At 45.9% G+C, this 27,656-nt stretch overlaps 2 protein-coding genes across 2 annotated transcripts; both read right to left on the minus strand.

Moving 5' to 3' along the window:
• Positions 1–100: 100 nt before the first annotated feature.
• prrc2c (proline-rich coiled-coil 2C) lies at positions 101–17,481 on the minus strand. Its single transcript, XM_029828383.1, is given in 49 exon segments — positions 101–1,886; positions 1,973–2,215; positions 2,292–2,418; positions 2,520–2,620; positions 2,714–2,908; positions 3,023–3,133; positions 3,219–3,447; positions 3,530–3,726; positions 3,806–3,945; positions 4,041–4,259; positions 4,387–4,558; positions 4,656–4,757; positions 4,841–4,933; positions 5,083–5,303; positions 5,306–5,339; positions 5,451–5,468; positions 5,470–5,643; positions 5,730–5,815; positions 5,933–6,070; positions 6,073–6,322; positions 6,403–6,546; positions 6,548–6,558; positions 6,652–6,818; positions 7,022–7,203; positions 7,244–7,402; positions 7,405–7,731; positions 7,733–7,747; positions 7,836–8,261; positions 8,264–8,299; positions 8,302–8,426; positions 8,429–8,534; positions 8,618–8,802; positions 8,867–8,950; positions 8,953–9,518; positions 9,602–9,812; positions 9,908–10,157; positions 10,597–10,769; positions 10,979–11,309; positions 11,312–11,599; positions 11,689–11,869; positions 12,549–12,632; positions 12,701–12,860; positions 13,051–13,130; positions 13,237–13,513; positions 13,603–13,725; positions 14,232–14,341; positions 14,746–14,920; positions 15,010–15,188; positions 17,085–17,481. Coding segments are annotated over 48 exon segments (8,211 nt in total). The 5' UTR covers positions 15,134–15,188; positions 17,085–17,481; the 3' UTR covers positions 101–1,625.
• A 1,252-nt stretch (positions 17,482–18,733) lies between these two features.
• On the minus strand, positions 18,734–22,026 carry LOC101062427 (dimethylaniline monooxygenase [N-oxide-forming] 5-like). Its single transcript, XM_029828449.1, is given in 11 exon segments — positions 18,734–19,262; positions 19,332–19,404; positions 19,487–19,694; positions 19,878–20,025; positions 20,100–20,203; positions 20,205–20,297; positions 20,529–20,671; positions 20,754–20,919; positions 21,011–21,199; positions 21,271–21,426; positions 22,000–22,026. Coding segments are annotated over 11 exon segments (1,707 nt in total). The 5' UTR covers positions 22,012–22,026; the 3' UTR covers positions 18,734–18,847.
• Between the last annotated feature and the right edge of the window lie 5,630 nt (positions 22,027–27,656).

The raw sequence follows: 27,656 nt of genomic DNA on the forward strand, positions 1-27,656 counted from the left end.
TCCAGGCCCGTGTGCTGCAGCGACACCCAGTGGCCAGTTGAGGTTCCTACTTTATTTGCAAAATGGACCGAGAATGAATAAAAGATGTACTAAAAACCTCTTTACAGTATATTATTTTATTAGTTTCTGTAACCAAACTGAGAGAATGCAAATAAGACCGTACATATTTTAATACAGCGATGAAACCCCTGTACAAGTTGGAAAAAAAAAAAGAAGAAAAAAACCTCTTTGCCCTCCCTCCCTCATCCATCGTATAAAGCAAGGACTCCTCCCCTGACGAGGGTTGAGATGATCAGGACAGCGTACCCACTTCAGGGAGCAGAGGTACAGATCTGAAGGAGGACCCTTGTCACCCCAACCCCGAGATGAAGCATTGTGGGTGGACAGCCAGCGAGGTGAGGCAGAGACCAAAAACAGCACTGATTGTTCTCATCAGTAAAGACAACAAAACAACAAGTGTTCTTCAGCCCAAACACTTCAGAAACTGAGGCTTTCCATTTCAGGTTTCTACCGTATCAGCAATCAAACTTCTCACCGGGTTTCTACTCCTCTAATCGCCCCTTTCCTGCTATTAACTAGCTAAGGGCACTGGGAAAAAAAGAAATCAGTCAATAGCAGCAGCAGCTCTGGGTGCTTTACAGTGACGTGTGTATAGGTGTCTGTCTGCCAGAACGGTTGTGAAAGCAGTGAAAATCGTGGTCATTCATCATGCACCTACCATATAATCTTAGGTCAACTCGAATCACAGCAACAACGCTCCTAAAAGGCTGTGACATCATCTCTGCGCTGCCTTAACCTTTGGCTAAATACGCAGGAGACCGACGACGAGCGCCCCTCCGTTCTGACTGCAAACACACACCCAGGACGTGTGCTCGCAAACACTTTCAGGCAAGGAGATGAGAGCAGAAGGCGAGAGCAAAGGCTCACAGGCAGACTAATCGTTTAACCGTAAAAATTCAATTAAATGCTGCTATTTTCACATTCCTTCGTGGTAAAATTTGATACAAACAAAAAAAATGATGAAAATATTCAGACGCCCCCCCCCCCCCGTTACCTGTGCCATTATGAAACCATCGAATGAGGGAATGGTGATGTAGTGCACGTCCCCGTGCTCGGATCTCTGGATATGTCATGATGGAGAACGGGCAACAAAAAGTGAGTCACTATATGACATTTCATTAATGTGATTGTTCTGACAACAAAAAAATAAAAAACCCCACTTCTCATTAACAAAAGATATTTGCCCTCGCATGTGTTCCTATTTGGGACAAAATAAAAGAAATGAAGAGCTTTAAAATGGCAAATAGCAGCAACTCATTTCGATTTCCTCTCCCGTTCTTATCTACCATCACAGTAGAATCGTAAGGAACCGCTTGTGCAGCCGTATTATCTGCATCAAAATGTGATGGAAGAATCCAACTCAAATGCCCCCACCTACAGTGGGACACGTCAGGAGAGTAAGAAGAGGATTATGTAAATGCTGAAGGTGCTTCCTCTCTGGAACCACCACAGTATGGGTGTCATCTCATCCTCGTCCTCCCCCACTCTGTCCCCCGGGGCTGAGAATGAATGGTGCTCGTTTCTTTGTCTTCTATTGATCCGATCGGAAGAGGGTCAGCGGCTCTTTACTTGCCCTCCTCTGGTTTGATAGCCTGTGGTTTAATGGGACCAGTCCGTATGGGCTTGGCCGTGGAGATGGGGGGTTTCTCAGATTCTGTACGATCGCCTCCCATCTGGTGGTTGGGGGTGGAGGGGTCGTGCGAGGGCTTTCCTCCCTGATCAAGGCGTGGCACTTTGTTGACCTGCGTCGCCTTCAGTTGCTGCTGCTGCTGCTGTTCTGAGAAGAACTTGTGAGTGGATTGGAGCACTTCAGCCCGCTGTTTCGCCTAAAGGGTTCGGAGGAAAATTAAAAGTTACACCTTAAAAAAAACAAAAAAAGACGTGTCCAATCCAGTTAAGCAGACTAACAGACCTTGAGGTCCTGTTCAGCTTTCAGGGCTGCCTGTGTGCCACGGGGTCCGAGGGAGGGGCCGGCAGATCCTCTGGGAGGGTGCTGACTGTGCTGGGCGTGCTGAGGCCTAGGATGAGGCATGAGACCACCACCCACATTTGGTGACATTTGAGGGCCCATGGGAGAGCGCTGCACGCCTCCAGCAAAAGAGTTAGCATGAGGAGGTCGGACCAGAGGAGAGACGATGTTTGGCTGAGACAGGATCTGAAATGAAGAGTTGCTTCACTTGAGAAGGGCGATGATGGGGTGCATTATGTATGTCGTCAAAACGGCCCAGTACCTGCGGGTTAAACTGGCCAGGGAAGTGCTGGGCCATTCTCATGCCGGCAGAATTGGGCTGAAACTGCTTCTGATAGAGCATACTGTTCATCTTACTGGTCTGGCTGCTAGGAGAGGTGGAGTTAGCCCTGCAGACAGCAGGATCAGGGAAAACAAATGAAATAATCAGGGTTAAAAACACTTTGATGTACAATTTCTGCATCAACATGCGTGCGTCCAGAAAGGGTACCTGTAGGGGCTGGATGTGGGCGTCGTGCTCCTGGCGCTGACGGGAGGGGTTCCAGGTTTCACATCCATTCCACTGCCAAAGAGTTTTAGGTCCATGTCCATCTGCAGTAAGGAAAAATGCTAAATCCCAAGTCAAAACACAATAAACAAACAGGAAATAAACAATCAATCAGCCAGCAACACCCACTGACACACCTTGCTGGTGGGAGGCTGCATCATGCTGTGGTTGGGGCCCATTATGCCTCTATAGGGCTGGGAAACAGAGGGCTGTCTGTTGATGTTGGGTGGCTGCCCCTGGGGAGGCGTTGGGGGGAGTGCCAGGAGGGGCTGGGCTCCACCGGAGCCAAAGTTTGGAAGGGACAGCTGGGAACTGGGCAGAGGGACCGTTACCTGGACAGATCAAGGCGAAATGTCAAAAACACAATCAACAGAACTATTGGTCCATGTTGAGTAATGTTCCCAACAACAATGGCAACTGATGAAAACTCAGTTATTAGTTGTCACCTGCTGCATCGCAGAGCTGGGAGACTGTGTGTTGCTATAGTAACTGCTCTGGCCATGTTGTTGAACCTGCCCGGAGTACAGATTTGAATGCTGGTTCATTCCCTGTCGCGCCTGAATGAAACACAGGAAATACCAGGAGCAATACAGGCACATCCCCAACAGGAATAAAACGGTGAGAAACACTTTTTCCAGCTACCTGCAGCAAGTGTGTGTCAATAAGCTGAGAGCCCCCCATGCCAGAGGGCTGGTTGAGCTGCGGCTCAAACAAAATGGGAATGTGCTGGGTGGAGGGCGGCTGCTGGTAGGCCAAGCTGGACTGGGGCTTGCCCAACTCTGGCGCCTGGACACCGGGGTAACTGTGTAGGGATGGTCCCGACAGCATCATGGAGGGCTGGGACAGGCTGCTCTGCATAAACGCCTGAGACCTGGGGGAGGACGGATCAGGACACGCCTTAAGATGAACCCACTGGCCCCATGAGCCATGAAGATGTGCGGTGCTATGGTTACCTATAATTCTGCAGAGAAGAGCTGAACAGATCCTGTGGCTGGGACACAGGTGGTCCAGTGCCAAGTCCTAGCTGAGCCTGGTGTTGGTGTTGGTGTTGGTGTTGGTGTTGATGTTGGTGTTGGTGTTGATGTTGGTGTTGCGGCTGACCTTGCAGTGGAGCGTAGATGGGGATAGGAATCTGCTGCACTGGTGTTGGCTACAAGAGGGGAAATGTTTATCGTTTCAAATTAAATCTCACGCAAGTTTGCCTGTACTATAAAAGTGTAGAACCGTACCTGAGAGAGCCCAGGCTGGAAGCCTTGCTGCTGCGCCAAAGAGGGAGGAGCCAGTCGGGGATGGGGGGTACTGAAGAGGTGGCTCGTGTCCATGTAGAAGGCTGGAATCTGAGCTGCAGAACCTGAACGCACCATTGACACTGAACTATCAGTTATAGGAAGACCTGATATGCAGGGAAACATTTAAAGGGAGCCAACTTTGAAATATATAGTTGCGTTTTGTTTCGCCTCTCACCTGCTGCAGATTGAGAAACGTAAACTTGAGGAGTCTGTTGCTGTTGCGGCAGCAGAGTCGGCACACAACCCAGCTGAGAAAAGCTGCTACTACTGCTGCTACTGCTGGAGGAGAGACTTCCACCCTGCAACTGCTGGGGCTTCACCTTACAAATGTTGGGTGGGTCGGAGGCTGTGGTGGTCTTGGTGCTAAGGGATGACGTTGTATAGGTACCAGTACCTAGAGGGTGGAGATATAAAAGTCTTAATGATAACTGTGTAGACAAGTAGGGCTTGAAACCTCTTAGTGATGTAATACACTTCCAATGGTGTAGGCATATGCTTGTATTAGCTTGGAAAACTTGTACCTGACAGCGAAGTGCTTGGGGTGACGGAAGCCACGGGAATCTGAGACATCGAGGCTGAGGAGAAGCTTGAGTAGGAGGACGCGCAGGAGGTGATTGGGGAAGACGATGAAGTGACCGGAGAATTCTTTTCAAGGCTTGGGGAGTTCTCCCATGCCTTCCGAGCCGATTCCATCTGAAGGAGGCGATGGGAGAATATTTGGGTCAGATTTCGCTCCCTCTTCCAGCAGCGTTTAAAGACGACCGCCCGCAGTGTCGGCAGCATCGTTTACCTTTAGTGTCAGGTCCACTGTCGCAGGAGAGACGGTGCTGAGGCTGGAGCTCTGCTGGATGGTCTCTCGGTGAGGGAGAGGCAACGAATGTGTCAGAGCCACCTGAAACACGCCAAAAAATAAATAAAGAAATCCCGCTTCGAGTGCCAGAAATCTGTGGCGGCGATTGTTAGAAGTGTTCTTACATTTGCCACCAAACTCTCTTCCATTTTGTTCCCTCCTGTAGGAACGCTGTCGGCCAATGAGGACGAGGGGGTTGTGTAATCAGTGACGGACTCCTAGAGAGGTAAAAAAAGATTTGTCAGACACCCCACACACCAGCGCGTCTAAATTTGATCTCACGTAATTAGAAACAGTAATGTCTTCCATCCGATATGGACGTTCATTAAAATGTAAATCTCTAAAATGCCATGTTGTATTAATATACCTTGGAGTTGCTGCTGTACTCTGCAGAGGGGACTGTGATCATGCCCTCAATATCTCCTCCCAACTCAGGCACAGTGGCGTCGGTGGTCGGAGGACTGGAGTCGGTGGGTCTACTGACAGCACCCCCAGGACCGCCTCCCTCCAGTCTCTCACTTTCCCCTCCACGCGAGTCTTTGGCCTTGCGGTTCTTTAGAGAGCGCTCCTTACCAATGGGACCTGGTTGTACTCTTTGGTCTCCACTGGTTCCATTTCTGGAAGCTGGGGAGATAAAAGATTCACGTTTTCAATGGAGCCGAGAAGAATAAAAAAGGGCTTACGCACGGTCGTTGAAAACGTTCAAACTCTAATTCTTCAACATGGACAGATTACCTTTTGTGTTTTAATTGGGACCGGCTCGAGGTTGTTTCTGTCTCTGTTCTTTGGGAGCAGGCAGTTTGTTTTCAGAAGCGGTTTCTAACATTGCTGAAACTCCGTCGCTGTCGGTGCTGCCTGCAGACGACGGCGCTCCAAACTGAATACTATCTATCGCCAGTTCCACGCTGCTTTCTGTTGGTTTTAAGCCCTGAAGCCAAAGCACAAAACGTCCAACGTTCATTGATGTCTCAAGGGCAACTCATGACTAAACGTCAGCAAAGATGTGACACAGACCTCAGAGGAGACCGTGGCAGGAAAGGAGGTAAGAGGTTTGTTCCAGGCACTCACAGAAGGTGGCTGTGGAGGACTGATCGGACCAACTGCAACACAGGTAGAATATTTAGATCCAATTGTTGGCCAAACTCCTTTATAAGGCTCAATATATACTGGCTCCAACACAAAAACACATCATTTTCCCAGGAAATACAGCTACTTACGCTTCTTGACATCAGGTAGCACAGCAGATCCCGCTACCTTGTTCTCCCATAGTTCTGTACCTAGAGCGCTGTGTGCCTGTGGTAGGTGGAGGGGGAAGGCTCTTTGTGGTAAAGTCCACGGTCGAGGGGGAAGCCGCCGTTGCTTCTAGAAGCCGGAGGATTTGCAGCAGGCTGGGAAGGAGGGTGGTGAGCATGCTGGGGAGCAGAAATGGACGACTGCTGCTGAGCCTGCGGCGTGGGACCAGGAGGAGGCTGAGCCGCCGAGGCCGCCTGCTGCTGCTGCTGCTGCTGCTGCTGCTGCTGCGACGAGGACTGCTTCTTTGCAAACCTCGGTGGCAGCTTCCCCCCACCACCTCTACCCTTCTCTCCTGAGCTCTTTTTGCTTGTGTTCTGTAAAATATTAAATATATTAGTTTTGTTTTTGTTATTTTAAATTTTGTCTATTTAGCTGTGGGTTCTCCCCCACACACCTGAGTAGTCTGCTCTTCCTTTTTCCGCTTCTCTTCATCTTGTAGGCGTTTCTGTTGCTTACGAGAGACGACTTCGGTGAAGCCGTCATCATTGGCGCTGGACTGTGGGTCCTCTGTCGTGGTGACCTCAGGGTGGTCGTCAATGAATCACAACACCTACAGCAGAAGAAACATCCGGCAAGTTCAGTCACAAGTACAGTTGCAACCTGGTATTACTCCCAGCATAATACCATAAAGATCAGTACTTACTGGCATAGTTGTTAAGATCAAATTGAAGAAAGAGCATTCTCTTTTGGCTTCTGGCCGCCTGTTTAGTGTCATCTCTGCGTCGAGCAGACTGTTCTTTAGTTGACCTATGTGCTGCTGCTCCTCCTGCCGTTGGTGCCATCCCTTCAGAGTTCTGCTGAGCAGGGGGGCTGTTTGATTTAAAGACACAGAGAGCATGAGAACTGAAATGCATTGACAAGGATTTATATTCGCAATTTAACATTGTAATAGTCTTTAGTCTCATGCTGCAGGTTTCTATAAAGAAGAATATTAGTGAAGCAATGCTGCCTCTTAGGGTCCTCCTAACTCCGCAAACTCAGAGGGAAAGAAAAAAACCAAAACGCTGACTCACCCTTTGCGTCCAGCTTTGGCCCCTCCTCTTCTTTCTCCCTTACCACTGGTATAACTGCGGCCTGGCTTGGTGCTGCTATTTCCTCGGCGATTCTGTCTCTCAGCAGGTCTCTGACTCGAGAAACTTCTCTTAGCTGCAGGAGCTCCCTCACGCTTAGGAGTAGCACCACCTTCAAGATGACCCTTACTGGGGGTTATGGAGCCCTGAGGCGGGTCCTGGTGCCGGGACAGAGGACGCGTTGGTAGAAGCCTCAGTCACTCCTTTTCGTTCTTCTCGCTCTCATACTCTCCTTTCATTGAAGTCGCTGCTTTCAGAGGCAGTTTCCCATTCCTCATTGGCTTGATCTGAAGAGTTCTGGTTGGACAAGTCAGGGGACTTTGTGCCAGCTGCAGTGACAGCAGGGGTGCTGGTCTCTGCCAACCCGGCTTCGATAGGAGAGGCTTGGTCTGGGACAGGCATTGTGGATCCCACTTCTGACACATTAACTGGTGTTCCTGGAGCTCTAGACAAAGTTGGGGAGACAGAGATTGGAGCAGAGCCAGAGGTAGAACTAGGAACTGAGGAAGCAGGCACTGGAGGGTGGGGGACAGGGGGACCTGGGGCCGTTTCCTTCCCCGCCGACCAAAACTGCAGCCTCCCGTTCTTTTAAAGCGCCTGAAGCGAGGTGGTTTATCTTGCCTTGGGGGTCTTGCTGGCCTGGATCGACGAGGCCCTCTCTCTGCTACTCTGAGGGGCAACATCCCCAAACTTCTTGCAATCGGACTTAGGTGGCCGTCGATCAGTAGGATTGTCGTATCTCGGAGCGATGTCAGTGTCCTCGGGTCTGAAGGTTTCCATGGGTTTGGAGGCCACTGAGAGGAAGACTCTCTTGCCGGCGGCCGTCTAATTGGGGCGGAACGAGGGCCCCCACGGTCCTCGTTCCACCTCGCCTGCTGTACAAACCCCCCCTCTTCCTCGCGAGAAGGCTCTCCTTTAGGGAGGAATCCTGGCTGGGGCCTGTTTTCATTATCCATTCTAGAGCCGACCTTTTCTCCCATGTGAGGAGGTCCAAAGCCTGGCTTGTGAGCCCAGAGCGGACCTCCCCAGATAGCTCCCGTCTGAATGGACGGCTTGGTTTGGTGCTAGGCTCACGGTCAGAGGGCCCAGTATCACTGGCAGATTCTCGTCCACCTTCACTTTCGGAATCTGTGTCAGATCCGCGGCGTCTTCTACGCTTAGGAATGACCCTCGAAGTCCGAGCTCATCGCTGCGCGTCTCACTTTCCTCTCTGTTCCGAATGCAGCAGCACCTCCTGAGGGCAAATCAGAACCGTGATCGGGTTCTCGGTACGGATATTCAGCACGGCTTCGGCCTCGACTCCCCCTGCTTCTGCCACTGTATGTCCCCCTGTAGCTCCGCCCTCTGAATAATACTCCCCACGGCCACGTCCTTTGAAATTTGAGTCAGTTAGACCCGCTCCTGTCTCTGTCCTTGTCCATGTCTTTCTCCCTGTCAACGGTCCCTGTCCCTCTCCCTGTCACGGGTCCCTGTCCCTCTCCCTGTCACGGTCCCTGTCCTCTCCCTTTCGTCTCTGCGATATGCACGTGGAGGGAAGACTGGACTCTTTCCTAGAAGGAAGTTTGGTTCTGCACGTTTGTCGTTATTAGGCAATTTTTCTGTTTTCTCTTCCTGAGAGGATGAAGTGGGGACACAAGATGATGGCTGGGACTCTTTAGTTCTCTGGTGGCCGGTCGCCCCTTCCTCACCCTGAGTATACTTCCTTCTTTCCCTCAGCTTGAGGTCTAGGGCCCTCAGACACAACAGCAGCTGCAGACGGCGCTTTTAACTAGCTGATCTCTTTTGGACCGATCCCCTCGTTCGTGGCACTTTTCACGTTCTTCTCTCTGCTCTCTCTCTCTTCCTTCATGTCCCTTAAGACGGGCTTCTTATAGGTCCAGACCTTCTGACAGGCCTCTCTCCTCCTGGTCCTTCTCTGCGTCCAGCACCTGATCTTCCACCCCAACGCAGTTCAGCCTTCTGCTTGGTTGGGACTGGCAGGGGCAGTTTCTCTTGTTTGTGTAACCCATCAACAGGTGGCGTAGCTCTGTTGTTAGTCCCTGCTGCATGAGGGTAAAGCTCATTCTGTTTGTCATCAACCCTCTCTCCGGTATCCTGTAATTCTAGAGCTTTTGTACCCATTGGAAGCATTTCAAATCTGGACTCATCAAGCTTCAAAGAGTGGCTGGAGCCCTGTGAAACGCTCCTCTGAAGGATAGCTTGACCAAGAGTTTCTACTCTACACCCTTCACCACTGGGAAGTCTGGGCTCCTCTGAATCAAAAGCAGATCCTATAGGAACCCCTATCAAGGGGTCTCGATGCACCCTCTGGGGCTTGATTAAATGTAGATAAGGATTCAGTGGCATCCTGGAAGAAATTACTTTTCTGAGAGTCCAATGCACTATGGTCCTGGGATACATAGATTGAAGACCCCTGTCCAAATCTAAGCCAGAGTCCGTCCTGTAAAGACATTATTATTAGTAAAGTACGTGCACCACAACAAGCCATTTAGGAGCTTTTTGTACGATTCAGGTCATATTTACCTTGAATCCTTGTTGTCATCTCTTCCTTTTGGAGGGGTTACAGAAGGCAACGGCTCCGACTGCGAGTATGGGTCTGATCCCCATACCATCCTGGAGTCTGAGGGTATACCATGCTCACGAACTGGCCGTGTCAAGTGGTCAAAGGAGTCGGAGCTTGAGCTTGAGTTATCACCAGGCTCTCTGCGCACAATCTGCTTAGGTGGCATCCTCCCTGGAGATTTATTTAAAATAAAGTGTCCATTTCTAATCTTTGATTTAATATTTAACCTTTTTCAATGCATAAAAAAAAAAAAAAAATACACATACCAGCATGCATGTTTGTGGACATGTCCACTGGTGGGCGTCCTGACATCATGCGTGGATCCATGTAAGACTGCATCATAAGCCAGCGTGGGTCAAAGCCCATTGAAGCAAGATGCTGGTGATGGGGACCCATAGGTTGATACATGGACCGGTGTTGTTGCTGCTGGTTAGCTGAAACGCCACCACCGGTGCCTGAAGGTGACACAGAGCCCCCACTCTGCTGTTGCTGCCACTGTTGCTGCTTCATTTGCTCCTACAACATCAATGAGGAACAGCACACACATTTGAATATTGGTGAAATCGTCTCATCTCTATTCCTTCCCCTTTAACCCTTCGGATCATGGGAAGTGTACACATTAGCAGAATTGGTGCACCCTGCCTTCACCTGCACCTGGGTGTAACATATCTATGTATTATCAAGTCATAGTGGTGAACCTGTGAAAAAGTACATAAATACGTGGGCAAAAAAAGATCACTCAAACACTGCAGAAGGAAGTGAGATCAATCGAAATTCTCATGCCACCATTTTAGTACAGCAAAAAATAAAGACAAACACTGGTGCTATGCCAGTAGAGAACAGTTTTTAGTTTGACATGTGATGGCATAAAGTTGTTGGGTTTAAGCATAAAAGAAAGGGTCAGATAAACCAAACATACTAACGTGACCCTTCAAAGACTGACATGCACCCACACCTGCTGTCTGAGGAAACGAGGTGGCAAAGACTTCTGAAACTGTTTGGGGTAGCCCGAGGAGAGAGATGGACGCATTGCAGCTGCAGCTTCTCCTTCCAGCTGTGGTGGTGAGACCACTGCGACGTCCTCACTGGTCGCCGTGTCTATATGAGGCAAAGAGAGGTGGGGCTCTTCTGGGGGGGGGGGGGGGGGGGGGGGGGGGGGGGGGGGGGGGGGGGGGGGGGGGGGGGGGGGGGGGGGGGGGGGGGGGGGGGGGGGGGGGGGGGGGGGGGGGGGGGGGGGGGGGGGGGGGGGGGGGGGGGATGAACCAAACACATTTAGTTCCCCTAAGAATGATCAAACGTTAATCTATACATTTGCAATTCTAAAAAAAAAAGCCCACCTCTGTTGTCCTCCATGGTGAAATAATCCCGTATAGGCACTGTTGTACCGTCAGCCTTGTTCTCCATCAGAGGGCCTACCTCAGCTGCTGGAGAGTCTTCACTCTGAGGCTCTGAAGCTTTACTGCCTGGTCTCTGGACCAGGGGACTCGGCTGATGAAGCAAGTGATCCTCTCCTCTACACACTTGATCTGGCTTTAATCTCGTTCTCGGTCCACCCTCTCTGCGTCTCTGTCCACCCGCTCCATCGGGGGTGCTTGCATGATTTGGACCTGCGATTGTGAAACTGGGACCGAAGGTGCAGGACTCAGCGCAGCTGCGGGAACTGATGAGACTTCCTCATGAGCAACGGCTGCATCGATGTTGGTAGCAGAAGCAGATTTGGGATCAGCTGCCTGGCGGTGTTTTTCATTGAGACGTTTAAGTTTTTCAGCACATGCTGCAAGCCGCTGTTCTTCCATCCGGCGCTCTTCCTCCTCCCTCCTCCGTCTTGCTCGCTCTACAGCTTCAGAAACCTCTGTAGGTTTCTTGCGTTTGTGTCGCCAAGCCTCAGAGTCCTCTTCGGGCACTGCAGCCTGTGGTTTGCCCCCACGTGAAGTTGCACCAGCAGGGCGACTACCACCCTGGAAAAGAAGACCAAAAAAAGCCTCAAGATTTTGAAACTAACTGGCTTGCTAGTGTAGATGTTTACATATGGTGCATTCGCCTCTACCTGAGGATCTTGTTGAGAGGTTGACTTGTACTGCCCCATACTGGCAGGTGATGGTGCTCTGGGATCACCACTGTCAGCCCACGAAGTTTTATTGGCTGCGTGGTCCTCAGAAGCTTCTTTCCAGCCCTCCTGAGTGTCTGATGTCCGAGATCTAGCGCGCTCTACTTTACCCATCCAGTCCCTGATAAAAGTAAAGCAAAAACAACTATATCTTTCACCACATGGTACACATCAAATCTTCTGTATGCAAGTTGACACTGAAATTAAAAAATGAATGTCAGTTCAAACCTTGCCATATCTAGCAGTAACCCACTTATGCCTGGTATCTAAATTGCTTCAAGATTCAAGATGTACTTTATTCATCCCCGTAGGGAAATTGAATTGTAGTAGCAGCCTAATTAATATAACTGTAGACTAGGTTTTGTATTTACAAAGTATAGAAACAGAATAAATAAATACAAATAAGATTAGAACGTTATAAGCATATATACAGCATATATTATAAGCATATATATGTATATATAATATATATACATATTATAATATATACATATTATAAGCATTATAAGAATATATACATAAATATAGAATAAAATAGAAATACAATTATAACAAACATTACACAATTATTGTTGAGTAGGTTTGGATGAATTAAAACATGTAGTTTAATTTGTTTTGCTGGTCAAATCTATTAATTTCTGGCATTCATGCTTTCTAACAAGTTTAACTCATTAAAATGAGGAAAGACGGGAGGGTGAGAATGGAGGTTTATATTATTAATTAAGAAAAAACTTGGCAACAGAGCTTGTATGGTGATACAGACATAAGCAAAATGAAGCAGATAGGCTGAATCAACTCACCATTCTCTTTTATCTTTAGAAGCTTGGTTCTCTTCATCGTCACTGAAGTTTAGTTTCTCAGTGTAGTCCACCTCCATTGAGCTCCTGGATTACAGGGAAAATGGGATTGATAGACGGATGCTAGAGGGTGCTTTGTTAACCAATTATTAAACCAATAAAAAATATATACAAAACCTGCCCAGCCCTCATCTGCATCATTGTCCAAGTTGTGCAACTCCTTCAGTTCAGTTGCACTCACGATAGAGGGTCTGTTAGGGTCCCTGGTGCCAAGACTGGGGGGGAGGCTGCTGTGGTCGTGCTGAACGAGGAACCCTGAACATCCAACAAAATAGCAAATAAGAGAGTTGTTGGAATGAGTTTTATAAATGATATATTGGTTAATATCACATAATATTTTAAGAAAACTCCATGGTTTACTGTGTTTTTTTTAATTAAATTAAAAATAATAGATGTTGATAAATGTCAGGAAAACCAATAAAGGTAAAAAAAAAAGGAAACTCACTTTGCTCCATCTTGTGGTACAGAGTATCTGAGATTTCCTTGACCTTGAGCAAAGGACATTTCAGGGTAGGCGTGGAACATCTAAAAGAAAAGCACAATGAAATTTAATGGACAATCAAGACGTCACCAAGACAAAGACGAGACTAGAGGTACTGATGTCACTTACATAGGGTGGCATCATCTCCTGAAAGCAGGGTCAAAATGAGTTGGCACCCCACCTGCAGGCTGCTGCCCACCATTAAGTTTAGCCTGAGAGGGGCCAGCGGTGGGCACCCTGTCCCTGCCTTCCCTCTTCAACCTCTGACCATCAGAGGCAGCGGTCCTCCCGACCTCATCAGCCTCCCCCGGGGGTGTAGAGTTCCCAAGACCTGCACTGCTTTCCTCCTGAGGCCTGTTGTCCATCTCAGGAGGGCTGGGCGCGGTGTTCAAATTCCTTCCACCGCCTTCACGCCAGCTTCCCACATCTAACACGACACAGGAAGAGATGGATATATGCTCAATTTCACTTACTGAGATGGTTTCTTGAGGTGGGTAAGAAAGTAAATGGTCATACTTTGAGGTCTGAGGCTAGGGCCTGGTCCATAAGGCTCCTCCTCCTGACTGTCACCTTTCTCTACTTCACCAGCCGCCTGTAAGCTGGGAAACTCCTGGTGAAATTGGCTGCTCACACGAGCTCCTGTACCATACAATGTTAAAAACATTAGAAATACACAAAAATAGAGACTATGAATATAATAAAATCTCAATGAACGACAAATGTTGGATCCTCCCTTTTCATATCAACACTGAATGTAGTGGAGATAAAAACAGATTGCATTGCATTGAAAAAAGGGCGGTTGCATGTTGGAGAGGAGCTCCAACCTCAAAAATCTGGTTCACTTGATTAGAGAGCACTTGAGAACAGAAGTGTACTGAATTTGGCCAGCAATCGATTCCTTGACAAAATTCAAAGAAATCTGATGTACTTGAAGAGGGCAGAACATTTGAATGAAGTAGGCTGCCGTGCTACAGCCAACACGGGAAGAAAACCTGTCACCAATTACAAAAACGCTAATGGTTATTTCTTCTTGGAGTATTTAAATTTAACTATGAGCATAACTTCTAAGGCTTGGAATTTCTTGGCCCTTTTTCACCCAGTGGACAAGATAAAACACTGACCGAGCAAGAGGAGAACAAATTTACCATCAGATTGTGTTTGCTTGCTGTTGGCCCAGGAGCGGCTTCCCCCAATTGAAAGCTCTTGTGTCGGTGGCACTACTGGTTTGTTCTGGGGTGGAGGCGTCTCCTGTTGTCTGGATCAACAGAAAATGTTATATAGATATTTGTAAACCAGTCAATTTGAAAAATGTCCAAAGACTACAAAGGCAGCCTGTGTTCTGTGTATAAGCAGTATAGAACTAAAAGCAATGTTTTCCTGGTTCCAGCATCACGCTGCCTCATTACCAGCGTATACGGTTATAAAATGTTTAACTGTATGAAAGTCTGGTCATTTTCAGATTAGGTTTGATTTTATGCAGAGCCTTCGAACAGAAAATACAACCATTGTTGACAGAGCGGCGACTGTTAATAACACAGGATAGAACACGAATATTTCGGCCTTCTTACAACTGGGTTAGTCTGGTTTAGATTCCATTCAATTAGCAGAATATTTGCAGCTAACGCAACAGACACCAATGTTAACATTCTTTGGAGTTACCTCTCCTCCCCTGCCTCACTTCGTGATGCCCAGCCGCTACCATCTTTGGGAACAATGCTGACGTTGGGGTCATTTCCTTTGTTTTCTGCTTTGAGGCTGGGCAGGTTAGCTGGAGGGGGCATGCGGCGGCTGACAGCAACTTTCCCCAAACTTTGGAGTCCATGTCTGGCAGCCACTTGGATAAAATTAAATAATTAATCAGTGATTCAGAAGACAGTTTAGATTTTTTTGCATATAAAAATGTGCATGTTTAATGTGAAATACCAAGGTTTACCTGCTGTTTTTGGGTTTCCAAAGATTTACCCTTGTAGGTATTGAATAGGCTAAGGGATGCATACTTTGTTTTGCCATCCTTTGCCTTGGTGCTCTGCCCTGACTTCTCGGACATTTCGCTGGAAATTCATCGAGTCTGGTCCTTTGGCTTCGTCCCCAGAACCAGCCTCCTAGAGCCCAATTAAGAATAAGTTAGCACAATCCAAGGAACAGTTTAGCTTGATCGTCAAAATCTGGACAGGACATGACAGAACACATTCACAATTAAAACTGTAGTAGGTCCAGTAAAACCATTATTATATGGAGAGGATCATTTATGACAAAGATAACTGAAGGAAATACATGTAGCAGCTTAAAATGGTGATTTATTTCCTTAAGAATGAAAATGTAGGCAGCGACTTGTCAAATCATGAACCAATGATGGACTACCATAATGTTTAAAGGCTAAGCTTAATTTCACTTGCCACACCCAAGCCTGTTGTATAAAGAAATCGCTTAAACAGAACCCATGGATGGAAACCATAGTCATTAATATAAATGTGTCTGCAAAGGGTTACACAGCCCTTTCTAAGGTATTGGGTCACCAGCGAGCCACAGTGACAGCCATTATCCACAAATGGAGAAGACTTGCAACAGTGGTCAGCCTTCCCAGGAGTGGTCAGCCGAGCAAAATTACTCCATGAGGGCACGGAAGATTCACCCAGGGTGTCACAAAAGAACCCAGCAAAAAGAACTGCAGGCCTTGTTAGCCTCACTCAAGGAATAAGAATGGCCTGAGCATCCGTGGAAGAGCTAGAAGGAAACCACTGCTGACAAAAAGACAGTCTCCATTCACAATTTGCCAAAAAAGAAGGGATTTCCAGGACTTCAGTGGGACTGCCAAAATTGTGGGAGGGGCGCCTCCTGATACATATGGGACAGGATTTCAGAAAAACATCAAACCAACATGATGGTCTGTGGCTGCTTCTTGAAGCAATTCGAAACCTGACGCGAGCTCAAGCTTCCTCAGGTCCTGCAGCAGGTCTAGCCAAAGTTCTGACAGATAATATTCAATTTTGAAGCTGTCTAAATACTTTTTCATAACACAAAGAGCAAATTGTGGATGCCTGAAATAAAACATATCTACACACAAAAAGTCATCAGTATACATCCATAATGGAGATTTCAGCTTTAATATTGCACTTGAACATCAACTTGAACATGCCAGCAAGAAACTTGGAGGTGAATTTCCACACAAATGAAGACGATTTAAAAAAAAATAAAAAAATAACATGGATAAATAAAGAACTTTGCAAAGGAAATCACTGCATGGTATATCCGACTGGTCTGATATCCACTTTTATTCCTCAAGAACCACAATAGGACCATTAATTAACATTTTCTTAGCAAAGCAGTTCTAGAGGCTCTGTCCAAATAATATCTCTGACCAGCCGATCAATAAGTAACCACCCCTCGATCGATACGTGTCTGAGGGAGCTCCTCAAAATCGCACCGAGGTGTTTCAGTCCATGCTTAAGTGTGTGTCTCCACAAAGAACCTTCAATCTCACGTTTCAACTCTCGCCGTTTACGTAAACTCGAAATCTACGAATCCGAATGAACTGGATCGAACGCGTTCACCCTTTCCCCGATACGAGCAGAGACGAGGAGAATTCCCCACCGTGTCATGGTGCTGCTACAAATCTCAGCCATTAAAACGTGTCCATCCTCCCTCATGTATCACCTCTGCTAATACGATGGATCGCTCACACCGGTGGGGAGTAGCGGCCCTCCGCCCGGAACACGACTAGACTGAGCCCAAATCACCTACCAGTGACACCAACGTTAAGAGGCCATTACAGTCCCATTGTCACCTTGAGATGGGTACATTCTTTTGGGTCCAGCATGACACAGGGAGATGACAAAGAGCAGGCCGCCAGCGTGCATCGTTTAGCACAGTTTCGTTTCTTAGTAGTCGCCATCACATCCACTTCCAGCATTTCGGTGGCCGGAGCATGCTACCCAGCTAGCGAGGACCAAGTCAACAGGCACTAGACAAACTCAAATTCGCAAGTCAAACCCACTCACCTGTCACACCGGCTGCGCTTCTTGTTGACGTGCGGTTCAACTTAAACCCCGCTTCGGCCTGGATTGTGCGGGACGGTTATATATGTCGGACCGGCGGATTACAAAAGCTGGCTAGCCTGCTAACCTACTTTGGCTAGCAGCGGCTAGCTACTTCGCTCGTTGGATGCCAACAAACCCCTCTGCACATGCACGGCTCCACTTTAATACCCCGTTCGCAGCTCTTTTGTCCTTGGCCGCTAGTCGCGTATCCGGCCGGTTCTGCGGGGCCGGTAAGCGGCTGTCCCGTGGTTCAGTCTAGCCCACCGCCCGTTATCTCGTGCCAGAGCGTTTTTCTGGTTCAGTGAGGGCCCGCTCGCGCCGCGGCCTGTCGCACAATTAAGATGGCAGACTGGAGTTGCCAGATTTGTTCCGTTGTATCCCCCTTTCAAATACGAACCCGGCTGACAGGTAAACAGGCAGACGATACTCTGGACCACAGACAACACCGACGAGGCGCTAAATACCACTGATATATATAAAAGTTTGACTCAAAATATAACTCTAAGTAACTCGGAAAGTCAGCAAGACAAAGGATTTATGTTGATTCCCCGTGCGCGCACTTTATTAAATGAACTGATAATTTTGTTGATTGAGTCCAAGTGCAATTTTTCAATGTAATGTAATAATTTGTGCTATATATTGTTGTTGGTGAGACAATTTTTCGTTGAACACGTATGTGTTAAAAAGAAGTAGTTCAATTAATAGGGCAGGGCTGCCACTGCCATTCGGAAACTGTGCGCATGTCCAGCCCTCAATTTTTCAGTCTGCAAAACATGGCAACCGACGCCTGAAGAGTCACGCGTGGCCATTCTTCTTCCGGTGTCTACCGGACGTTAGCGGGAGGCGGCCAGTTTGAGGTCTGAAGTCCAGTTATTTATGTCGGAATTGAAAAGGAATTTCGTCCCTTTACGTACATAACTGCACTACGCATTTAAAATTCATGTAGCAAACAACACTTCCGTCCTTTAAAATAACTTTATTTGTTTCTCAAAAACATCAATTAAAAAATGTCAGTAATTTCACGATGGTTTTAGTAAGTTTAGTCAAATGTATTATATATGGCACATGTACATTTATCTAATAAGAGAACAGACAAAATAAATGTTAAAACTTGTAATGACAAAGTGAAGTCCCGTGGGGAAATTGAATTATAGTAGCAGCGAATGCAGAGTAAAGAGACAGAAAAAAATAAATACAGATAGATTAGAATGTTATAAGCATATATACAGCATATATTATAAGCATATATATAATATATACATAATATATATACATATTATAAGCATATATACATAAATATAGAATAAATTAGAAATAAAATTACAACATAAACATTACACAATTATTGTTGAGTTGGTTTGAGTGAATTGTACAGTTTAATGGCGGACGGCAGGAATGACTTCCTGTACCGTTCCTTGGAGCAGCGAGGCTGCAGGAGTCTGTTGCTGAAGCTGCTCCTCAGTTTGTCCACTGTGTTGGGGGGGTGGGAGGGACTGTCCATGATTGTCCGCAGTTTCAACACCATCCTGTCCCTCACCACCTCGTCCAAGTTATCAAGTCTACAGCCAACAACAGACCCTGCCTTTTTGATGAGTTTGTTTGATAAGATACATTCCAAGTAATGTTCACATAATGATCAGAGATATTCAGTGGGCAATGAAATACTGATAGTGTGGTGCAATCTCTACAAAAACATCAAATCAGAATTCAATATTTACTGCACATTACTGTGCAGGCAGAGATGCTTTTATCTTGTCCAGCAGAATAGTGGGATCCTGAAGGAATTCTGGAAGGCTGCTTCTGTTGACATATGCGGCCAAACCTACAGCAGCAGCTGACAGAATTATGGGCCACATTAATGATCTCCTGGGTTTGGGATCATTGCAGGGTCTGGTCTGCATGGGATGAACCACTCTCTCCCACTGGGTGAGGATGGCCTGTCGGGCTCCGGCCCACTTTCCTGGCCCCCTCAGTCGATACTGGTACGGTGTGCAGGGACCAAACACCACATTCCATCCCAGTCTGGGATCAGTCAGGAGGAGCTTCAGGATGTTGGGTCTAACACCCACCTGCTCTGCTATCTCATCCATGTAGCTGATATAGTCGACTTGAATGGTGTGTCTGGAACTGGTGACATACCTGAGGAAAAGACTCAACTTTAACTGAGTTAATTGAGTTCAGCTCTAAATTAATCATCTCAGTAAATACCTCTGGGCCATTTTCTGCTTCTTGCATTCGATATCCTTCATCATGGAATCCACTGAGGGAAGCTTGGTGCAGCCTTTATACATATATATAAAAATCGGAATATCTTGACATATGGAGTGACTCGCTGTGATTATGTTTTTCAGAGCTGGCATTACCTTTGAAGACTCGTGTGGCCCATCGGGCCTGCATCTCAGAGATGGGCATAATGGCCCCCAGGGGCTGCACCAGCCCAATGATAGCCAGAGTGGGGCGCTGCAACTCAGCTGGAAACACGTACTTGTACAGAGACGTTTTGTTCTCAGACACCGAGATCACATGTGAGGACAAAAATGGAAAAGAAAATGTGTATCCTGTGGCAAAGACCTGCAAGATGAGAGACGCATTTTAGTGACACAAATGTGGTCGACCATCCTACACTATAACCTGTTGTTCTGTCCTGCAATGGCCCAGAAGTGAGATTAAGCTTAATGATTAATCCAGGTGTTTGTGTGTCTTCATGATACTATTAAACTGTTAGTAGGGTTAGATTTTGCAGCTATTACGTACCACCAGGTCAACATCCTCCACTACACTTCCATCATCAAACTCCACGCTGAATCCCTGAAACCTGCGAATGTTGGGTTTCATCTGAATCGTTCCCGACAGGATGCGGTTGGGAAGGTCATCGTTCACTGTGGGATGTTGGCTGAACAACCTGAAATCAGTAATAATGTTGTTTACGACTACGATTTCGCCAGCTATGAAACACCGTACTGCAGATTAAGATACCTGTGTTTTGGTTTCAAGTTGTACAGACTGTGATCAAATCTTTGGTTAAGCTGTTTCTCTGCCACACTGCAGATCGTTCCAAAGGGAAGAATCATACGTAAAAAAAGACATAATCCTGTTTTTGAGCATGTCAAGAGGGAAGCCTTGAACTGAAACCCTATTCAAAATCCACGCTCCCCTTCGAGTACTTAAATATACCTGGAATTGTGTGGAAAAGTGTGGTCTTCTTTATGTTGATTGTCGCAGCGTCACACCATGACACATTCCTAGTTTGTGTAATACTGTGTATTACATGAACAATGGCAATAAACCTGCTTCTGATTCTGATTCTGAATTATAAAATCAGTGCATCATTTTAGAGGTGTGTTATTAATGATAAAATAATTAAAGATTTATTAAAACAGGATGGAACAATTGACATTTCCCAACCTGCTTGGTGACTCGGCTTAGCTCCACTGCTATGTCTCCTCCAGAGTTTCCTATTCCGATCACCACAGCCTTTTTATTCCTCCACTCCTCGGGAGTCTTGTAGCCACGGCTGTGGAAGTATTTCCCTGTGAAGGTGTCAATGCCTGTAAAAACAACAATCACAGGCTCGTGTAACTGTTTCAATGGTGGATTTTGGATGATTTCATCTCTGCCAGGGGGACCTACCTGGGAAGTCTTGTAGTGGCATGTTGGGATTGCAGTGATGTCCAATACAGATCATCACTGCATCAAAAACGTGTCTCTCCTTTTTGCCATCCTTATTTTCAGTCTCAACATCCCACTGGCCTGAATGAGAGAAATCTGACCTCTGCTTCACCTGCAGGACTCTGGTCTGAACATCAGAAACATAGCACAGCAATAGTACAGCAATTTCCCCTCTAGAGATCTACGACAGCACCAGGAAGTTAGTGGAGCATCCTCACATTGAAGCGTATGTGCTTGGTGAGACGGAAGTTGTCAGCGTACATTCGAAAGTAGTCCATGATGAGGGAGTTGTGCATGTAGTTGGGAAAGTGTGCCGGAATGGGAAAGTCACTGAAACACATCATCTCCTTGGAGGTGTTGATGATGACAGAGTGATAGATGCTGGCTCTGTCTGACTCTGGGTTCTCCTGCAGCAACAGACATCACGTCAGAACGAATATTCCAGCTTTCATTCATTTAACAATATCGTGTAATTCACCTTAAACCTCCACAGCCCACCCAAGTCATCGCTGCTTTCATAGCACACGGGCTCCAGCCCCTCATCCAGGCAGCATTTGATACAGGCCAGTCCTGAGCTTCCTCCCCCCACCACGGCCACACGACGAGTCATGCTGCAGCTGCGTGAGCGGTCGGCCTGAAAAACCACCAGAACAGAGTCAATCCACTGCAGGCGATGCTGAGAAGCTGGGAATCTACACCACTTGTCGGATTTCGACGGATTTGCAAGGTTAAAATGCGACCTAAAATGTGGCCGTGATCGTCGCGAACAAGCGTTTGCACCAAGAGTTTGCAAACACTCAGCTGCAGAGCTCGATGGCTCGGTGAGATGAATGCACACTGCCAAATATGCTGCTCCAAATTATTCTGTTGAAGCAATGAAAGTGAAGGCATGCAGTCGGATTGCAACAACAGTGCTCAGCACAGAAGCGCCCCCCCCCCACTCGTCCTCACACAATACAGGACGGATTACGTGTCCGACTCGACGCTTTCATTCAAAGTTATGCAGCCAATTTGAGCCGTTTGTTTCTCACATTAACACACATAATATAGTAATCTAATATTTAAAATACTAAGCATGGCATATTGAACATGCTGCTGACTTCCAAAACGGATCCTTAGCGCATATTTATAATCCATCAGCATTAATGATCCATTAAAAAACAATCACACTCACAGAAAATGTGTTATTGAAAATATAAATCCTCACTGTATTAAGCATTGTAATCCTCTAATAATGACCACAGCTTTCCTGAGGTGAACCACAAATAAAAACCCCGTGTTGTTGGAAAACTGAGATGGAAACCTCTTGGAGTCAAGGACGCATCATCTTTTCTCTAAACCGTGACCAACTTTTTCCATTAAATGACCCCTCCCCCAACCAGTAATTACTGGGTGCCTGTTTCATCGATCAATCAACACAGTAATGGATTTCTTGGTTTTTGAAGCAAACCGACTGATATTGCTGATGTTATTGCATCTATACAGGGAAAAGTTCATGTAACATCTCCCCTGATGTTTCACTGGGAACACTACTGCCCCTGTTGGCGGTCAAATGAAACTGCAGGTTACACGGTTACAGCAAAAAGGAGTCAAAAATACTTTGTGTCAAGCTCCATCTCTGGAAAACGTCGTAAAAATCGCTTCATTACTATAACGAGCAGGAAAAACACTGCAGATCAAACGTCACCACCCGTATTTATGGAGGTAATAATGCAATAACATTGTTTAAGGATGATCCATAAAATAAATAGAATGTGGAGGACAGCAGACTGCAAACAAAAGCTGACCTCTTATCCAAACATGCTACCAATAAAGTCTATAGATGGACCACCTGAGACTTGTCAAATTCCACATTAAAAAGACCATTTGGGTGGTCAGCAAAGTGGTCAGCAAAGTCTAATGACAAGATTTAATACAAGAGCCACCCAGTCTTTCACAACAAAATCAGCACATATTAAATTATTTTCATGCACCCAGTAACTCACCTTCCCTTTATGGTTCACGGAGCAAATATCAACCCTACAAAGTCAAAAGCTGACTCAACAATCGTCTCTCATATACAAGAGGGCTGAACTTTAGCACAGAGGAACGATAACGGTGCATCTTACACCTTCTTTTCAGCCAGGACTGGAATGATCCAGTCCTGGCTGAAAATTTGCCTTCCAGTAAAAAATTGACCCTAAACACACAACCATGACAACACAAAGGTGGTAAAGATAACGGAACCAGCCAGTGCTCCAATTGGAAGCCGGCCTAACATCTCTAATGAGACATGATGTGACAGATTCAGAGGAGCTGCAGAGAAGAGTGTGCAAAATCCAGGTGTGCAAAGTTTGTGGCATCATACCCAAGCGGGCTGTAACTGATGCTAAATGTATTTATTATACTGTTGTCATGGCCTTGTTCACAAGGCCACTACAAAACAAGGAGAGACAACACCACGTACACGTTCAAACTAAATTACTGGATGCAAAATCTTTCCAATCACCCAGAAAATAACACATGCCTAACCACCTTAATGCTGCTACTATGCAAAATACATTTAACACATTATGTGAGAATGTCGCCGTCTAGTGGTCAGATGTGTGTATGCTGTAATTCACTTATATACAATATAATACTGTGGTCTTGTAGGTAAATGGATGGAATAAAAGAATGAAAGAGGATGTTAGATAATAATAAGAATAACATCAAAGGAATGTGGAAAATATTAGATAATAGGAATAACATCAGAGGAATAAGGAAAATATTAAATGATATTACAAGTAATGGATTCAAACACAATAGTCTGCCTATGTTTTTTCATTGATGATGATTATAAAATCTGTAACATAAACTTTGTGGCAAAAAGCTTTCATTCACTCTGTGTAAGCATAAGAAAGTAAAAAATCCTGGATTGAAAGAACAAAGAACATTTAGCAGTGAGAAATCCCTGTTCATTGTTTCTTCAAACAGTTAATGATGAAAAGGAAAATTTGAATATTGTCAAAAAAACATAAGAACAAACAATCCACTGAGTGTAATAATATCTGGGCCCGGTTAGAAAAAAAGGGATTTTAAACCATTAACGTCCATCTGTAATTTATAATTTCAAACTGGTTCATTTCAAAATAAAATGAAAATACCAAGAGTCATACCTCACTTCAAGGACTGAAACAAACATCAATTATCAAACATAGGCCTGGAATCTTAATAAATATATTATATCAGGGGAAGAGTGCTGGATTGGGTTATTTTAGCAGCAGACAGCAGTTTTGAAAAATCCAGAAATTGGGTGACTGTTTCATCATGTTTGGACAATGCTTGTGGTGTCCCCCAGGGGTCAGTGTTGAGCCCGAGAGCGTAGAAAATGACGTATTAGATGAGTATTGGCGTTTTGTGTAGTTTGAAGATGATACAAATATTTTATGGAACAATTTACAGAAATTACAGAAGGAAGGCACTGTATAAATGAACAAACTTAAAAAAGGCTTGACAGAAACAGGTTATCATTAAATCTGAGCAAGAAAAAAAGAATTCTGTCTGGTAATGGGGATTAAACAGAGATGACAGGGTTAATTGGAATTCACTCGTTAATCATGTAAAAATTAAAGTCTCAAGAAATATTGTGAAAAAAAACAAATCAAGAAGGATTTGGATCAGAAATCACTCCACATTCTTTACTGCTGCCTCATCTCACCATACTTACAATACTGAACTGGAGTTTAGGGCAACAACTGCATTAGGACTCTTCCTTGAACTTTGCTTTATTTCCTCCCATTTTTTTGGTGACAGTTCCTGGATCAATCCCAGTCCCAGCTCAGCCTCTGGACACCATGACTTGCTCCGAAATCAGATATCTGCAAGTTATTTTTTATTCTGTGTAAATAAACGCTAGTAAACACAGTCTCGTCTTCTGACTCCGGGGATTCAAACCATGACACCAAGCCTAGCCCAAAACGTCACTACAGCCGACCAAGCGCAGTTTAAGAATTGGCAATACAGATAATTTGCAACAGGTCATCAATATAGTATCTGGAAAGGTTTAAATTGTTTGAACCCTGAAGCTCCATATTGTGCTTTATGATTGAAGGAGACGGGGTGGGAGCTCATAAGTTATACTTCTCACTCCTTTGCAAATATATATATTTGTATGTCTTAGATGTTTTTGGGTATGTATACCAACTGCTTTAGGATCTTTCAGTATGACGAGTCTCTGCAATGGTTGTGCCAGCAATGTAGTTCATCGTCCTCACAATGCTGAGCTGAAATGGTAGGAAAATAGACACAAATAAGCTGCATATCTAGAAATGCATGAGAAGAGCCAAGCCTTAGCTGAATAATGGTTCCCAGATGTGTTTGGAAAGGCTGGCCAAGCTGTTCCTTCACACTAAGAACTGAAAAAAAGCTGCTTCCCTTCAGGCCATTAAGGGTTGGATATATTAAAAATAAGCTAAAACATAAAGTATCAGACATAATTAACCACAAACGTTCTTCCCCATGTTTACCCAGTGTGTAAATATCATAATAAATACCATATACTGTATGTGTATATGTGTATGTGTATATATTATATATATATATATTTAGATTAGATTAGATTCAACTTTATTGTTATTGCACATGTACAGGTACAGAGCAACAAAATGCAGTTTAGCATCTAACCAGAAGTGCAAAAGAAGCAGCAAGTGAGGATAATAACTTAATAAATACAGTATGTGCGGTTATTTTTACAATCGTTTACCGGGTTGTGCTATAAACATATTTTACAGATGGTGTTTACATTAAATGCCTTAGACTATAAGTGCAGGAGCTATTTAGCTATTTACATAAGATAGAGGAGATGTGCAAATTATAAATTAAAGATTTACAGCTTTATTTACCCAAAGCTGTAAATCTGTGCGAAAGGGATGATATAAAGGTTTAATTTTACAGCTGCTACCATCAGCACTTGAAAACCTGCATATGCACTGACTACTATTAGCGTGTTCGTCAATAATCTGCAGAGACTAAATCAAGCATGATTTTAACGATCAGGTCACTATAACATGTCACAAATTAACTTTGTACATAGTTGAGTAACGTCATTCTGCCACTGAACCTTGATCTGTTTCTGCCCTACCTCACAAATGGGATGAGGACGATCACTGGCTTCCAGAAGAAAGGAATACGCTCAGCTGATGGGAACGTGGACCAAGCTAATGAGCTGAACCAGTTTTTCAACAGGTTTGATTCTAGCCCCCCCCCCCCCCCCCCCCCCCAGCTGTCCCAATATTCCTCTGGATAACAATGGGTCCCCTTCACACCTCCCAGAGCCCCTAACACCTCTGCCAACTTCTTCCCCCTCCCCCCTGCTGACACCCTACATAGATTCCAACATGTCACCCATCCCCCCGACAGGACTATCCTTCACGTCTGGCCAGGTGAGGAGAGAGCTGGAGAGGCTCAACCAGAGGAAGGCTGCCGGACCAGACGGCATCAGCCCACGAGTGCTGAGGAACTGCTCCAGGCAGCTGTGTGGAATACTGCAGCACCTGTTTAACCAGAGCCTTCATCTTCAGAGGATCCCAGTGCTTTGGAAGACATCCTGCCTGGTCCCGGTGCCGAAGAAGACCCATCCTGTGGCACCGAGTGATTACAGGCCGATAGCACTGACCTCCCACATTATGAAGGTCATGGAGCGGCTGGTGCTGTCACACCTCAGACCTCTGGTGAGCCCCTTTCAGGACCCTCTGCAGTTTGCCTATCAGCCCAAGGTGGGGGTTGATGACGCAGTGATATACCTGCTACAGAGGGCTTACTCCTCCTTGGACAGACTAAACACCACAGTGCGGGTCATGTTCTTCGACTTCTCTTCTGCCTTCAACACCATCCAGCCAAGACTGCTGAGGGCGAAGTTGGAGAACATGCAGATGGATGCTCCCCTTGTTTCTTGGATTGAGGACTACCTGACAGGTCGACCACAGTTTGTGAGACTGTGGAGCTGTGTGTCCGACCCCCTGATGAGCAACACAGGAGCTCCTCAAGGAACTGTGCTCTCCCCCTTTCTGTTCACCACCTACACAGCTGACTTCCAGTACCACTCTGAGACATGTCACCTCCAGAAGTACTCGGATGACACAGTCATAGTCGGATGTGTGGAGAATGGACAGGAGGATGAATACAGGGACCTTGTGGAGAGTTTTGTCAGGTGGAGCAGGGAGAATCTTCTGCAGCTCAACGTGACCAAGACGAAGGAGATGGTGGTGGACTTCAGAAAAAGCAAGTCCCCTCCCTCCCCAGTCTGCATTAGTGGGAAAGATGTGGAAATAGTCCCATCTTACAGGTTCCTGGGTGTTCAGCTGGACAATAAACTGGAGTGGTCCACAAACACCGATGCTGTTTACAAGAAGGCCATGAGCAGACTCTACTTCCTCAGGAGACTCAGGTCCTTCAGAGTTTGCAGCAAGATGCTCCACATATTCTACCAGTCTGTCATGGCTAGCACCATCTTCTTTGCTGTAGTGTGCTGGGGTGCAGGCATTAAAGCAAAAGATGCCAACAGACTCAACAAACTTGCAAACTTAGACGAGGTGGTGAGGGACAGGATGGTGTTGAAACTGCGGACAATCATGGACAATCTCTCCCACCCCCTCCATAACACAGTGGACAAACTGAGAAGCAGCTTCAGCAATACATACATGCTGTATACATATATATGCTGTAAATATGATTATAACGTTCTAATCTTATTTGTATTTATTTATTCTGTTTCTATACTTTGTATAGGTTGCTACTACAATTCAATTTCCCTACGGGGATGAATAAAGTACATCTTAATCTTAATCTTAAATGTCCCCATTGAAATTCAAAATCAACAAAAAACAGCAACTTCTTGGACGTCCT

The sequence above is a fragment of the Takifugu rubripes genome, chromosome 20 (assembly GCF_901000725.2).
Source record: "Takifugu rubripes chromosome 20, fTakRub1.2, whole genome shotgun sequence".
In the NCBI taxonomy this organism is placed as follows: domain Eukaryota; kingdom Metazoa; phylum Chordata; class Actinopteri; order Tetraodontiformes; family Tetraodontidae; genus Takifugu; species Takifugu rubripes.